The 13,955-nt window shown below is 47.7% G+C and overlaps 6 protein-coding genes across 12 annotated transcripts; 1 reads left to right on the top strand and 5 right to left on the bottom strand.

The window, feature by feature from the left end:
- Positions 1-251: 251 nt before the first annotated feature.
- On the bottom strand, positions 252-1,583 carry LOC112346339 (pentatricopeptide repeat-containing protein At3g46790, chloroplastic-like). Its single transcript, XM_024675077.1, has one exon. The coding sequence runs from the start codon at positions 1,581-1,583 to the stop codon at positions 252-254; it is 1,332 nt and encodes a 443-aa protein (XP_024530845.1).
- A 22-nt stretch (positions 1,584-1,605) lies between these two features.
- On the bottom strand, positions 1,606-2,443 carry LOC9632428 (shikimate O-hydroxycinnamoyltransferase). Its single transcript, XM_024675205.1, has one exon. The coding sequence runs from the start codon at positions 2,381-2,383 to the stop codon at positions 1,610-1,612; it is 774 nt and encodes a 257-aa protein (XP_024530973.1). The 5' UTR covers positions 2,384-2,443; the 3' UTR covers positions 1,606-1,609.
- Positions 2,433-2,988, bottom strand: LOC112346338 (putrescine hydroxycinnamoyltransferase 2-like). Its single transcript, XM_024675076.1, has 2 exons — positions 2,872-2,988; positions 2,433-2,822 (listed from the first exon to the last, which is right to left on the bottom strand). The coding sequence occupies exons 1-2, from the start codon at positions 2,986-2,988 to the stop codon at positions 2,433-2,435; spliced, it is 507 nt and encodes a 168-aa protein (XP_024530844.1).
- A 5,849-nt stretch (positions 2,989-8,837) lies between these two features.
- Positions 8,838-12,199, top strand: LOC9631732 (protein NEOXANTHIN-DEFICIENT 1). Of its 6 annotated transcripts, XM_024675251.1 has the most exons (14): positions 8,838-8,947; positions 9,008-9,091; positions 9,144-9,207; positions 9,273-9,302; positions 9,378-9,424; positions 9,477-9,531; positions 9,585-9,623; positions 9,681-9,828; positions 9,889-9,946; positions 9,994-10,050; positions 10,108-10,326; positions 10,384-11,176; positions 11,230-11,807; positions 11,866-12,199. In XM_024675251.1, exons 1-11 carry the CDS (start codon positions 8,880-8,882, stop codon positions 10,286-10,288), a joined length of 831 nt encoding a protein of 276 aa, XP_024531019.1. In that variant the 5' UTR covers positions 8,838-8,879; the 3' UTR covers positions 10,289-10,326; positions 10,384-11,176; positions 11,230-11,807; positions 11,866-12,199. The 6 variants fall into 6 exon arrangements, with proteins under 6 accessions (XP_024531019.1, XP_024531021.1, XP_024531018.1 ...); XM_024675253.1 differs by having other exon boundaries at positions 10,006-10,050; positions 10,384-11,807; XM_024675250.1 differs by having other exon boundaries at positions 10,413-11,807.
- On the bottom strand, positions 10,378-11,822 carry LOC9631731 (ammonium transporter 2). Its single transcript, XM_024675075.1, has 3 exons — positions 11,226-11,822; positions 10,885-11,170; positions 10,378-10,793 (listed from the first exon to the last, which is right to left on the bottom strand). Exons 1-3 carry the CDS (start codon positions 11,820-11,822, stop codon positions 10,378-10,380), a joined length of 1,299 nt encoding a protein of 432 aa, XP_024530843.1.
- LOC9632425 (tRNA (guanine(10)-N2)-methyltransferase homolog) lies at positions 12,015-13,885 on the bottom strand. Of its 2 annotated transcripts, XM_002970245.2 has the most exons (6): positions 13,656-13,885; positions 13,373-13,584; positions 12,982-13,314; positions 12,841-12,915; positions 12,705-12,779; positions 12,015-12,634 (listed from the first exon to the last, which is right to left on the bottom strand). In XM_002970245.2, exons 1-6 carry the CDS (start codon positions 13,867-13,869, stop codon positions 12,107-12,109), a joined length of 1,437 nt encoding a protein of 478 aa, XP_002970291.1. In that variant the 5' UTR covers positions 13,870-13,885; the 3' UTR covers positions 12,015-12,106. The 2 variants fall into 2 exon arrangements, with proteins under 2 accessions (XP_002970291.1, XP_024531015.1); XM_024675247.1 differs by having other exon boundaries at positions 12,841-13,314.
- Between the last annotated feature and the right edge of the window lie 70 nt (positions 13,886-13,955).

Below are 13,955 nucleotides of genomic sequence, written 5' to 3'. Positions count from 1 at the left end.
GATTTTGTTAATTATTATGTTCTTGCTACTCGATTTTCTGATTTTATTTAGCAGGCTTAAGCTTAAGCTTGCTTATACCTCATTGGTTTACTTGGTATAGTTTTGGTTAAGTGTACAAATTATTATGACCCACCATTTTATATGAATCGAGGGGATTTGTTTCTGAGGTATAGCTAGTTACAAATATTTGCTTTAAGAAACATCACTCTTTGTTTAGATCTTAATAATAAAAATGGTAGTTATTTTTCCATTCAGCAAGTTTTAGTTCGAAGGAGCAACATATATGGCGATGCAGACATGGGATCTTTCACAAACACTCGTTTTGCAACTTGGGAAGCCAAGCCTTGGTTTCCATGCATCTTGCAAGCTCCTAAAAGTGTTAGCCACTCAAACGATTTGTGACCAAATGGGCTCAAATTAATAAGCTGCGTGGCCTCTTCCAGCCACCCAGCACGAGCAAGAAGATCGATCATGCAACCATAGTGTTCCATTGTTGGCAAAATGGAATGGTCTTCCACCATCGACACGAAAAAATCTCGCCCCTGATAGACGAGTCCCGAGTGGCCGCAAGCAAATAAAATGCTTACAAATGTGATGTCGTTGGGAGGAATACCCTCCAAGTCCATCTTCTGGTTCCATTCCAGTGCAGCACTGCGATGCCCGTTTAAGGCATACGCAGCGATCAACGAAGTCCACGATAAAACATCCCGCAACCTCATCTTTTCAAATACTAGCCTAGCATGGTCAACACTCCCACACTTCCCGTACATGTTCACAAGCGAATTCCCGACAAAGAGATAGGAATCAAAGCCCGTACGAATTATCCGTTCGTGGGTGGACTTTCCTCGGGGAAGATCCAAAAGGTTCGAGCAGGCATCCACAACACTGACAAAGGTAGCATCGTTTGGTCTCACAGAACCATCCAGATCCATCAACTGGAAAACTTGCATCGCATCCTTGCAATGCCCGTTTTGTGCATTTGCTGCAATGAGAGCATTCCAGGACACAAGGTTTCTTTCTGGCAACCTTTCAAACACAGCCTTAGCTTCATGCACTCTCCCGCATTTCCCGTATAAGTTGACGATTGCATTTCCCACAACTTGTGTTTCCATCCCAGCCAAAACAACACAGTCGTGAATGGCTTTTCCTTCGTTTAGAGCTCCAGCACTAGAGCATGCTGTAAGAACTGTGCTGAAAACAAAAGCATCTGGCTTAGTACCATCTAGCTGCATCTTCCTGAAAAACCCAAGCACCTCCCGCAAATGCCCTTCCTTGGCATAAGCGGTGATCAGCGCTGTCCACGAGAAAACATTTGGACATGGAAGCAATTCAAAAACCTCCACGGCATCTTGCAGGCAGCCACACTTTGCATACATGAATATGAGATGGTTTTGAAGATATCTATTCACTCCACACCCAGAGGAAAGGATGTGCTGGTGGACGAGTTTGCCAGCAGCAGCGGACTTTTGCTCGGCACACTTTTGAAGAAGAGAAGCGTACCTCGCAGGTTGCAAACTTTCGCTGGATTTCTTGAGCTGATTGATATGCGTCTGGAGGCTCAACTCAGTAGCTGCCGGGTTCATGAAAGATCGCAGAGAACTCGTATGAATCAGAGCATTCTTCCAAGAGACTCCTTGTCAAGAACAACAGTGACTGAAACACCACTGCCCGACCCGGGCGCCAGAGGAAAGAGATAGATCTTGCCGTCATGAAGATCATTCGCTCCAAAGCTCATCCCCACCGGCCTTCCAAACCCAAAGTCACACTCGAAAACCGGTTGCTTGGGCGACTCCACCGCCACCAGAGTGAAGCAAGGCTTGGATCCAAGCACTTGCGATCCTTGCTGAGCTTGTGGACGTCGACGCTGATAGAACTTCTCTTCTGCCTTGTGTGCGTCGAATCTAGTGATCGCATCGTGTAGAAGAGCCGCGGCATGCGACACGGGATTTCTTGCGAGATCGTCGACGGTGGCAGTCGCAACCGAGGACCAGATCGCGTTTCCAAAGTAGAACTTGGAGGGGAGTGACTTGATCCGGCCGCGGCAATCCACAAGAACCATGAAGTCGCAGCTGCTCGATCCTTCCAGCCCCTTGGCCACCACCACTTTCTTCCAGAAGTGAGCGCACACAACCTCGAAAGTTGTAGTGCCTGGTGCTTCACGCTTGAGCTTCTCGATCATATCCTTGTCCATCTTGTAGTGCTTGAGTCCCAGCTCCTGGGATCTCTCGCTGCTTTTGCTTGGCTTTCTCGGGACTTCTTTGATGGCTTGAGTTGGATCTCGCTCCTCGTAGCCGAAAGTCACCTGGGGCGCGTGCGCGATCTTCCCTGTTCTTGAGAACTCGGCCCAGGAGTTTAAGAAATGCCAGAAACTTACACCGTCCATGATCTGGTGGCTGCCAGAAATACCAATGCTAAGGCCTCCACATCCGAACTTAGTCACCTAGGTAGAGTGGAAAGAAGAAATATATATCAGCAAAGAATCTAAAGAACTCCAAAGAAAACCTTGCCTGGAGAAAAAGAAGTGGAGTATCTGGTGTCCATGGAAACTCTGGGGAACACTCCACGGCACAGAGGGATTCACAAAATTCGCAAGGCTGGAAATCCCCCAGCTCGCTGAGACGCGAGCTCGTCACGGCTTGGGTGAATCTCACGCCCAAATCTGTGCAATCCAGCTCCAATGCCGGCTCTGAAACTCCATTCCCGCTTCTCAATCGTCCCGCTAATGGGTAGAATGGTAGCAATACCTCGGCCAGGCTTTGCTGGAGCGCCACAGCGAGATCTTCTTGCTCCTCCTCGAAAGATTTGTAGAAGAGTATTCGCTTCTGGTAGGGGACGTATTGCATGATTCGGTCGAAACCTGTGAGCTCAAACCTTTTGGTGGTGACGCGTGATGGGTGTGATGGCCGAACGAGCTGCGCGGAAACAATCTTTACTGGCTGCATTGATCTGGAAACCTAGAAAACTTAACTGAGCGTTATTTTGTAACATGAAAAACTATCATGAATTGATTTGAGGTCTCGATCGATCCAGTGCGCGGCGAGCCGCGGAATCTACATGAGGATTGCAATCTCAGTTCGTATGCAATACCAGTTTACGAACTTTTCACAATCGCTCCTCTTATTGAAACTCTGGCCGCTTAGGAAATTTAAACATCAGAAACTCAAAATTTTTCTTTGAGAGTTGAGGATATAATCTAAATGAGCATTTAACTTAGCAAATTAGTTAATGTGGTTATTGTGATACACAAGATTTCATCATATGTTAGTTAAATTATTTAGTTATATTCTAAATATCACCTAGTTTTAATTGTGTTTTAAACTTTTGAATTATATAAAATTAAGCCTGTGTTAAGCAAGTAATTTTGTGACTGAAACAGAAACCATGATTGAGTTGGTATTTATTGATCTTGCAACAACTACTTTGTTTTGTATTGCCTGTCGTCCTGCATTGCGATCGTTCGGCATTCAACAGTACGTACCAAAGTTTTTCTTAGGTGCGAGAAGGAAGAACTTGACACGGACAATCGCCAAACAGATGGAGATGGTAAATCTTGTCCTCTAGGAGCTGCATCGCCGCGCCATTGCGGAGCTTTGATCGCAATGAAGGACGATCGGCTGGAAAGCTTGGAGACCTGGAACAAGCCCTAGGCGCGTGTGGCACAAGCCCTGGGCGCAAGAAAGAGAGCGCAAGATGGGCGGGTTGAGGATGTGGCACATATAAAACACGTCAGCAAGACAATAGGATTGTTTTAGTTAAAGCGTAAAGCCACGGACGGTGGCGATCCGAAGGATTCCTGATTAGGGCTGCGGGAAGGAATGGAGAGGGGGGTGCTGGTGCTGGATCTAGACGACACGCTGATTTGCAGGAAGAACTCAACGATCGTCAAGAGGCCTGGCCTAGAAGCGTTCCTCAGCAAGATGGCGCAGGTATACAAGCTCATAATCTTCAGCGCGTCAGACTCAAAGCATGTTAACGAGTGTGTGGCTGGGTTTGGGGCATTTGCGCATCTCATCAGCGAGGTATACAGCATCAAGGATTGCACCAGGTGCCGACAGGGATTTGTCAAGGATGTGTCCAAGCTTGCTAGGTGCAACATGAAGAGGCTAGTCTGGGTGGATGATATTCGCCTCAACTTCAGGCTGTGCCCGCACAATGGCATCGAGATCAGGCCATTCAAAGGAGAAGCAGATGATAGGGAGCTTGAGAAATTGACACCTCTTTTGCTCGAGCTGTCCAAGGTGGAGGACGTGACGCAGTTCCTGTGGAATGGCCAGCCAAAGGTGGCGGAAGCACAGGTGCAGTCTGCCAAGAATCTTGTCAAGGCCAAGGGCAAAAAAAAAGCGGTAGCGGACAATCTTCATGCCATTTCTCTTGGAAGAGGGCTTTTTTTTTTAACGACGCCCTAAAAAACAGGGCTTTCAGGGCATGGCGGAAGCGCGCAAACCCGTTTTGGTGCTGGACCTAAACGAGACGCTGGTATGGAAGAACGCGAGCACTATTGTGAACAGGCCTGGGCTGGAGGCGTTCTTGAGCAGGATGGCAATGGCCTACTGCGTTGTCATCTTCAGCGTCTCGGATTCCAGGCACCTGGATCAATCGGTGGCAGGGTTTGGGACGAGTGCAAAGCTTATAACCGACGTTTACGGCATTGAGGATTGCACCAGGACGAGGGCGGGTTTCATCAAGGATGTGCGCAAGATAAAGGTCAGGCATGAGTTGAAGAGGCTAGTGTGGGTGGACAATGAGAGGTTCCACTTCAGGCTGTGCCCGCACAATGGCATCGAGATCAAGCCATTCAGAGGAGAAGCAGATGACAAGGAGCTTGAGAGATTGACACCCCTGTTGCTCAAGCTGTCCAAGGTGGAGGATGTTACGCAGTTCCTGTGGAATGGCCAGCCAAAGGTGTCGGAAGCACAAGAGCATTTCTCTGGGAAGAATCCTCGCAAGCCCAATGCCAAGAACAAGAAATGGGTGAGTGGACAAAACTCGGCTTCCGGATTGGATTGAGGCAGAGTTTTCAAGGTTGTCAAGAAGAAAAACATGAGAGAGCTAGTTCTGCTGTGAAACATACTAGAAGTTGGAAATTTTATTGCGTGCTGTCTTGAAGTTGCAAGCTCCTCGATCTGGGAATTAACCATACGTCAATATTATCCCATTGGTTGCTTGCACCTTGCACTTTGCCAGCTGGCACTTCAGCTGAAAGGCTGCTTTATAAACTTCTTAACCACCTTTTGCGTATAAGTATAAGGTTCATAACAAGATTTGTTGTGGGATGGTTTGATAGACAAGACACGCTCTGCCGCTTCCGCTCCATTTCCAGGGATTGGCATGTAGCGATCCAGCAGCAGCGCCCGCCGCAGCAGTGGTACATCGGCAAGTTTCTCATCTCACCCAACGCCATCTCCTGGAAGGAGTTCACTCTCCCCCTTCCAAAGGAAGCCAGTATGAGCATTTGCTCGGCAGGCTTGGTTCTGAGCTACAACTCGTTTTCTATGTACTTTGTGGTGCTGAATCCACTGCTACAGATCAGGCGAGAACTGGGCTGTCCAGTGGTGAAGGGTGATCACGATTCACGAAATGGTCTTTGCTGCTATTCAGTCGGCGCCCTCTGGATCATGGTTTGTTGTAGTCGTGACCCTAAAGATCAGCTTGCTGGTTCACCTGGGCTGGGGCGTGGATCTCTTGTGTGGACTTTCCTGTGCCAGTCCAGGCGGGCGACGAGATTGGCCATAAACGATTCCAATAACTGCATGCTGCTCCAGGACGATCACTTGTACCTCTTAACCGTTTCACCAGGCAATGTGACAAGGCTCAAATCGTTCAACGTGTGCCACCCTCCAAACTTTGGCAACTTGGAAGAGTCTTCCCTTGAGCTTTGAGCAACCACCCTCGTACGAAGATGCAGCTTATTATGCTAGCTTTAACAAATATAGCATTGCAAGAATGGATATGTCCCTCATCTCAGAGAAAAGGATGTGAATATTTAAGCTGACGATTTTGATTTTGCAGGTGATTGGCATGCTTGACGGAAGGATTGGCGAAAACATTGACCTTAAAAGCCTCATTGTTGGTTTCGTGTATTTGGACGCGGAGAGTGGTAGTTGGATTGCACAAGTATTTTCAACATATATTGTTTCTAGATTACTAGTAAATTCATAGTTAAGTTTATCATAGTTAGTAGGGTATTATATTGTATAAAAAGAAGAAAAAACTTCAATACTTTTCATATAAATTTATAAACTCAGTTTTATATAATAACTTTATATTGAATAGATTTATTCTGGATTCAATATTTTGATGTCCTAATAGGCTAAATTAAATACTTTTATATTAGTATTTTTAGTTTTGTGATTTTTATTTTATTTTAATTTTTATTTAGATGGTTTGTAAAATTTACAAAAAGATTTTGATATTTTATATTTTATTTACTTTGATACTCATTATAAAAAATCGAAGTAGATTATTTTCAATAGAATAATATAAAGCAAAGATTTTGCTAGTAAAGAGACACATTTATAAAAATATATGTGAATAGGTATCAAAATTACATGTTGCTTTAGATATTATCCTTTTATTACCTAACAATGCTCATTCCTCACTTTATTAGAGTTATTTCTTGTTTATTCCTTTGGCAATAGAAGGGAAGTATAGCCATCAGTTCCATTTCTCAAATTTGAAGATTAATTTATATGATTTAATGTGTACCTTTAAAAATATAACTGAAAATATTTTTTATGTTATGTGTTTAATAATATTTTTAAATATTATTCTTTAATGGTTTTAATAATCCTAATAATCCATGGCTAAGATGTTAACATTTTACTAATTTTTTTAACAAATCCAGCAAGAAATAAAACTTTTTGGGATAGATAGAGCTCTGTCTTCACCATTTCTTGAGATATATACACCATGATTTCTTTTTTATTGGTTATTTGTCATGACTTATTATCCTTTTTATTATTTTTATGTTATTTAAAACCCAACTCAAAAAATGGTAAGCAATTCTGTCTTATAATAATATCTATAATGGGCACTGGCAATAGGAAGAAACATGGAGTGGACTTTGCTAGAACTTCTCAACAATACACCTATTTACTTAGCTTTCCATTGCTTTTACCACCTTTTGAAGTTGCAATAGAATGGAATGTTTCTAGAAGATTGGCATGAAGCGAGTGTTTCGATCTTACATAAAAAACCGGAAGCGTGACTCTGGACCAAAAAAGCCTCGCAAAAAAACTCGTCATCACGACTGCATGGGGACGATGCTCAAGAACTCTCAAATTTATAGAGAGCATTCGCCGGCTCCTCGACTCCAAATCTCAGCCACGATGCATAGCTTCGTGCCAGTGCTGCCCATCTTGCTCGAGCTCCTCGTCTTCGCGTCCCACGCTCGCATCGCCTCCGGCGCCCCCATGTTGCCCACGAAGCCGGCGTCCGCCATGTTCGTGTTTGGAGACTCCATCCTCGACGCTGGTAGCGCAAAGTTTCTCCCCCCCAATTCCTCGGTCGCGGCGCTCTCCCCGCCGTATGGAGAGACTTACTTCAAGGTCTCCACGGGGCGATTCTCGGATGGAAGGACGCTCGCGGATTTCCTCGCGCAGTGGATCAACCTCCCTTTCACCCGGTCTTACATGGATCCCGACGCTGTTCTTGAGATTGGAGCAAACTTTGCGTCCGCGGGGAGCCGTTTGATCGGCGAGTACGCGGTATACGTTCTTCCAGAATCTCGTTTTCCATCGCTGGATGTCGTAGTATAGAACTCTCTCTTTGGATCGAGCTTATATGTGCTTCTCCAGGGAGCCGTGAGCTTCAAGACGCAGATCGATCAGTTCACGGAGCGCGTGGGTCTTCTCCGGGAGCGATATGGAGACGATCGAGCCAAGACAATCCTGCGCGATTCGGTGTTTATAGTGGCGATTGGGAGCAACGACCTGGAGGCCCTCTACTTCCCCACGAACTCGAGCTTTCGCCGGATCGGATCCTCGTGGCGCTACTACGTGGGCATGATGATGGAAGAGTACGAGGCCACTGTCAAAGTAAGCCCACTCTAAAAACTCTCTTCTCCAAAGTTCTTCGAGAGAAGCTTTCGCATTGCTTTGATCTGTCCTCGCTCTTGGTTTTGCGCTTGCTAGACTTTGTACAACCAGGGAGCGAGGAAGATCGTGCTGGTTGGAGTGGGACCGATCGGCTGTACACCGGCGGCTCGCTACTACGTTGCCAAGGTGGGATTGATCACCCGTCGCCAGAAGATTGGCTGCTTGCAAGCGCTCAACGAGATGGCGGCGTTCTTCAACAAAAGCTTGCGCAACCTTGTGAACAAGATGCTCTTCCAGCTCCCGGAGCTGGCCATGGTTTTCCTCAAACCTTACGGCCTCCTCATGGATGCGGTACGTTCCCCTCTAGAGAATGGTAAGTTTCGATTTTGATCTTCGCTTCATGGTCGCGAGCTCACGAGAATGATTTTCAAGGATTCACGAACTCGAGGGAGGCTTGCTGTGGCGATGGACTGTTCCATGCTGGCGGTTGCAACAATTCATCGTTCGTTTGCCCGGTTCCATCGACACATCTCTTCTGGGACTCGGTGCATCTCACCGAGGCCGCAAATCTCTTCCTCTTTCGCTACTTCTGGTTTGGCGATCTCCGCGCCGCGGAGCCCTACAATCTCAAGAGGCTCCTCGCTTGAGAAGTAAACGACGAGAAGAAGAAGAAGGCGAATATCCCTTATATTAACGGAATACGCTAAATCCTAGCAGAATGTGCTTCTTTTCAAATTGAGACAGAATATACCGGCTAAGAGAATATACTGTTTGTTTTGGATTTTGGGATAGTGTGTGGGGTTTATATTTTGCCGTCAGCGAGCCTGGCGCTCCTCCCTCGCAATGGCGGCTGAGGAGAAGAAGACGATTCTCGGCTACGCTGCCGGATCTCCATGGCGCTTCGCAGGAAGGTGAAGGAATTCTGGTGTGTTTCTTTCTTTTCACGGATTTGTGTGTGTTTGTGTGCGTAGGGCGCTGTATCAGATGCATTTAGTCAAGGCCGAGACCGCGCGGAGGCACATTCCCGGAGAATTGAAGCTTGTGGAAGCTTTTGGGTGCGAATTCTTTGTTTTTTTCGCCAAATCTGTTTATCTGGTCTTTGTGAAGATACACGCTGGGTGGATTCTTCCTTGCGCACTACAACGATAGTCCAGTCGGGCCTTTCGATGAGGTGATATTCTTGACTCCTGTGCTCATTGTGTGAACCATCGTTTTCGTTTCTATATAATCTGGTAGTGGAATGTCGACGATCCAGAGATTGAGCAGGTATTAGAAATATAGTTCTCCTGCGAAGAAAACTTTGGGTGTTGGAAAGACGCTGATCGTTTGGAACGCTTGCAGCTCGTTGTGATTGCTGGAATTGTCTGGAACCCGCCAACTTCTTGTGCGTAAGTACCATATGCTTTCTCTTTGGGTTTTAAACTGTGTCATGGCTTTTAGCTGGGCAGCGAGAGTTTTAGTGAACGACAAGGGAGCCTGCAGGCACGGAAGAATGGTGAGTGAATTTGGGGCGCTTGTTGCCATGATTCCTTACAGAATTCTTTGTAGGAAGTGGGACTCCCCAGCCAGCTTGCAAGCTTTTCACATGTAAGCGTTCTTCGTTTTCTCGTGCCGGTTTTTGTTTGTTCATTTTCTTCTTCCCAGCCTGTGATTTCTGTGAGGAACAAAGGTGGAACTCATCAGAATCGTTTCAACTTTTTTAATTCTGACATCAAGGAGGAAGAAGCATACGGGCTTGCTGTTTCACGTGGAAGCTTTAATCCATGGTGTCATATATCTATGGCTCACAGCTGTAAGAAGCATTGCAATTTATTTTGTTTGGCCTTACATGCTTTTCTTCTTTTCTGTTCAGTAATGAATGAAGCGACCAGGAAAGGTCCGCCATTGAACTTTTGCCTTCCCAGCTTCAGGTGTGTTGTACGTAAGTTTTTCAGTGAGTTCTCACAGTGTTTCTCAGTGGCAACACCAGGCAGCAGCCAAATATTCTAAAATACTCTTGCGAGTTGAGTTGCAGGTTCGTTTTGTGCTTTGCTTTTGTTTGTTTGATGAAGACAGAATATCATTCCTCCAGGGTGGCTGCTTCAAAGCCAGCATCAATAAGTGCTCCAGAGCACATCCCTGGCAGTGACCATTTGGATGCTGACATGCTTGAGATATTATCGAGCAAACCCGTGCTGGCCCTTTCGTTTGAGGACATGCAAATGGCAGTGAGAGCCCCCACTGTGCTTATATCGAAGCAAGCTGCAGCTTGAATGAGAAAGCAGCCGGCTAGGGTGTGTGTCCAGTCCAGGTAAGAACTTTCTGATTCTTGTGCAAATATTATTTATTTACAGTCTTATGTTCAAAGTGTTGTTTTCTCACCGTCCTCCCAAACAGCGTAAGCCTCTTCTCCGTGAACAGCATCGTCGCCAATGCGCAGTTGGTCATCAGACATTCTTAGCTTCATCAGTCTTTTCACAACGACGCAGATGAGGGTGGTCACAGCAACGTTCCACAGAATTACTAGCAAAGCTGCAGCAAGCTGCTTGAGTACTAGCTGGAAATTTCCAAAGATGACGCCTTTCGAGCCGGATACCGAGGAAACCAAAGCTGTTAGACGGGGATGAGCAAAAAATCCGGTAAGGAGGCCTCCTATCAGAGCTGCTATTCCGTGAGTATGAACAGCACCGGCAGTATCATCCACTTCTTCGCAAAACTTGGCGGTAGTTTTCTGGTGGCACAGCCGAGTCAGCCAAGGCAGACTTCCAGAGCACAATCCTATGCACATCGACGCCCATGCTTCGACAAGTCCTTCGAGAGAAAGAAAAAGAACAGTTGCAAACTAAAAGGTGGAAAATCTTTGGCTTACCAGCCGCTGGAGAGATTGCAACGAGACCAGTCATGAGTCCTTGAACAGCGCCAAGAACCGAAGGCTGGCCGTGGTAGAGAACGTCGAGAGAAGTCCACACTAAGAGGCTTGTAGCAGCGGCGATATTGGTATTTACAACAGCCAACGAAGCCTGTTGTGGAGAAAGGAAGGCACTTCCACCAGCGAATCCGATCCATCCCATCCAGACCAGGCCAGCTCCACCGAGCACGAGCATCACATTATTTGGCGGATACCGTGCTCGATCGACTGGATGCCGAGGACCAACCTGCAGGTACAAGTTCTCTCGAGTCTTCGACTAAACCACGTACTGTTTGACATACCCAGTGAGCAAGAACAGCGCCGCTTACGCCTGCCGAGAGATGGACAACGTAGCCTCCTGCAAAGTCCAAGACTCCCCACCGCGAGAGAAAACCACCGCTCCAGATGCTGGACGCTCCAACAGTGTAGGAGAAAATGAGCCACAGTGGGACAAAGACCGCCCAGGCCTGAAAGGTGATTCTAGCCGAGACCGCAGAGGATACAATGGCCACGGAGTTAGCCGCGAAGCCAAACTGGAAGGCCACCATGGTTGCCGAAGGGAAGTCGAGGTCCTGGTGAGTAGCCGGGTGGTGGCTACGGCTGAGAAGGAACTTGGTGTAGAGAACAGGTCCAGGGGTCCCCCAGAAGGGAAGGAGGTGTGATCCAAAGGCTAAGTTGTGGCAGATCGTCACCCAGCAGATGAGAGAGGCAGTGAAGGCGTAGAGGGTCAGGAAGGCGGTGTTGACGGCCCACTTCTTCCTCGCGATGCCGCTGTAGAGAAGTAGGAGCCCGGGCATGGTTGCCAGTCCCGCGAGAATGGCTGCCACCATCATCCAGGCGTTGCTACCTTTGTCCATCCAGCACGGAGTCGACGACGATGAGAGGTACGAGCACTTCATCTCCAGTTTGGATACAAAGCTTTACAAGTTATTGGATCTATAGGGAGACGATCGAGAGTGTGGAGTGTCCATCTTCTGGAGCTGGGAGCTGCCCATGAGGAGCTTACCGTCAAACCAAGAGGTATCCATCGCATCCACGCTCGCTTGGATCGCTCTCTCTTTAAGCACCTTCTCCTCGGTTACATCGCTACGAATGCAAACAACGTCCGCGTAGATTCGCTTGCATATACTCTGCTATCACCTTTCTATTGCCTATCATACATTAAACTCTTGCCACCTTTCTATCATACGTACTTTCCCCTGTATTTGGGAATAACTCTCTGCAAAACTTCGCCGCTGGGTGTGAATACCAAAGAACGAAGCTTGTCTTTGGCGTCGAGCAGCTTTGCGTGGTTCTTCTTGAACTCGAGGTGTGTTTCCTGCGCCCGGGCAGCCAGATCGTCCGTGTACTCGCTCGTCTTCTCCATTGTGAGAAGGCAGCGGCTATACTTCGTGCTGAGGATTTGCTCGCTGGAAGAAAGGAGCTGGAAGCATGGATGATCCGGGAGCTTGTTGTCCGCGCCCTCCTCCCGCGAGAGGGGATAGAAGAAGACCAAGCGGCCGCCGGTGACGAGGAGCTGCGCCGCCATATCGAGTAAGTCGTGGACGCACTCCTCCAAGATGTAGGCTGCGGTGGAGGGGATGTGCTCCTTGCGCTTGTCGTCCGGGATGATGTATGGATCTATGATGCCTTTGAGGAGCTTCCTCCCTCCGGATTTTCTTCCCCCGGCTCGGATTCCATACGGGGGGTCGCAGATGATAGCGTCGAAAACCTGGAAGAGCGGAAAGATCACAAGAGAGTTTGAGTGAAGTTTGAGGGATAGGAAGGAAGTGTGTACAAACCTCTCTCAAGTTTGGTCGCCATGGCCTTGCGTTGTTGTCTGCTCGAACCAAGCCCACTGGCGGAGGCAAATCATACTGAAGAAAGCAACGAGGATCAAAACAAGAACGCAAGTCCTTGAGCTCTCGCAGTGTTTACCTGTTTAAAGTTACTCCAAACGTTGCAATCCGGGCCACGACCATCGCGAATAACTCGTAGATCAATATCGGCACCCTGCGAGAGATCAAAGTATGAGAAGCGAAAAAGAAGAAGAGAAGGAGAAAAAATAGGCTTTTTTACCATTGTCAAGGCACCATAGTGAGCAGCCGCGACGAGGATGCTGCCCGTCCCGACGAAGGGATCATACACAAACTTGCCCGTGTCTACTAGAGCCTGGTTAGACATGAGACACGCAATCTCAGCATCCATAGCTGTAGGACCAAGATACTTTCGAGTGCTCAATGCGTACTTGGTAACGAGGCTCCTGTCAGCTCCCCCAATCTCACGTCCAAAGAAGAGCCTTGTGCCATCCACCGATGGCTCCAGCGGCGCTGGCATCCCATTGTTGATAACTCGGCCATCCGTTTCCATGAACCAGAACTTCTCTTTAGGATCTCTCAGCTGGACGCGACCCTGGAAGAAGTTCGATGGATACAAGTTCGATGGAATGAAACTGGAGGAAAGAATGTACCTGGAAAGGAATGAAATCGAAGCTGTTGATGAGCTTGATCTGTTCCTCGGAGCTGATGACCTTCCCGAAAGTGTCGACAATGATCTTGAAAGTCACCTCGGTTCCCAAGTAGGGGCGCTTCTTCTCCTCGGGGAACGCCTCCACGGCCGCACGGAGCTCCTCGTACGTGCTCCCCTCGCCCCAAATCTCGAAAATGGCCTTCACGAGCACGCCTAGCGCAAAACAACCGGTTTCAATCCATCGGGAGATGCAATGCAAGCCCAAAGCAAGAGAAGATACGCACTTCGCTTGGCGATGCTGCGCGCCATATCCTCCGACGGGAGGCGCACGAAGTAGAATGGCGAGTCGGGATGATGGTTCGGCGCTTGCCTCCATTGCAGCTTCCCGGAGCACCCAAAGAGCTTGGCTAGCGACTCAACCTCTGGAATGCGGTAGTCGAGCAGCCTGTGCAAGAAGTAGCAGAGGTACCAAGACCCAGCGCCATGCTCCCCGCCCATGGGAGCACACAAACCCTAAAATTGGAGGAACCCTAAAAACAGAGCACTGTAAAATACATTAACCATAGCTAATTGTTATTTAAGTT

Source organism: Selaginella moellendorffii, unplaced genomic scaffold, assembly GCF_000143415.4.
Source record: "Selaginella moellendorffii unplaced genomic scaffold, v1.0 SELMOscaffold_14, whole genome shotgun sequence".
Classification (NCBI taxonomy): Eukaryota; Viridiplantae; Streptophyta; class Lycopodiopsida; order Selaginellales; family Selaginellaceae; genus Selaginella; species Selaginella moellendorffii.
The sequence above is the reverse complement of the archived record's forward strand: the minus strand, read 5'-3'. Positions and strand labels throughout refer to the sequence as shown.

Coding starts and splice junctions, on each gene's coding strand:
- LOC112346339 (XM_024675077.1), bottom strand. CDS start 1,583: ATGAACCCGGCAGCTACTGAGTTGAGCCTCCAGACGCATATCAATCAG.
- LOC9632428 (XM_024675205.1), bottom strand. CDS start 2,383: ATGGACGGTGTAAGTTTCTGGCATTTCTTAAACTCCTGGGCCGAGTTC.
- LOC112346338 (XM_024675076.1), bottom strand. CDS start 2,988: ATGTTACAAAATAACGCTCAGTTAAGTTTTCTAGGTTTCCAGATCAAT. Junction 2,823..2,871: donor TCACGCGTCACCACCAAAAG/GTTTGAGCTCAC, acceptor GTCCCCTACCAG/AAGCGAATACTCTTCTACAA.
- LOC9631732 (XM_024675250.1), top strand. CDS start 8,880: ATGGCGGCTGAGGAGAAGAAGACGATTCTCGGCTACGCTGCCGGATCT. Junction 9,092..9,143: donor AAGCTTGTGGAAGCTTTTGG/GTGCGAATTCTT, acceptor GTCTTTGTGAAG/ATACACGCTGGGTGGATTCT. Junction 9,829..9,888: donor TATATCTATGGCTCACAGCT/GTAAGAAGCATT, acceptor TTTTCTGTTCAG/TAATGAATGAAGCGACCAGG.
- LOC9631731 (XM_024675075.1), bottom strand. CDS start 11,822: ATGAAGTGCTCGTACCTCTCATCGTCGTCGACTCCGTGCTGGATGGAC. Junction 11,171..11,225: donor GCGCTGTTCTTGCTCACTGG/GTATGTCAAACA, acceptor TTGTACCTGCAG/GTTGGTCCTCGGCATCCAGT. Junction 10,794..10,884: donor TGCAATCTCTCCAGCGGCTG/GTAAGCCAAAGA, acceptor CGATGTGCATAG/GATTGTGCTCTGGAAGTCTG.
- LOC9632425 (XM_024675247.1), bottom strand. CDS start 13,869: ATGGGCGGGGAGCATGGCGCTGGGTCTTGGTACCTCTGCTACTTCTTG. Junction 13,315..13,372: donor TCGATTTCATTCCTTTCCAG/GTACATTCTTTC, acceptor AACTTCTTCCAG/GGTCGCGTCCAGCTGAGAGA. Junction 12,635..12,704: donor GGCGACCAAACTTGAGAGAG/GTTTGTACACAC, acceptor CCGCTCTTCCAG/GTTTTCGACGCTATCATCTG.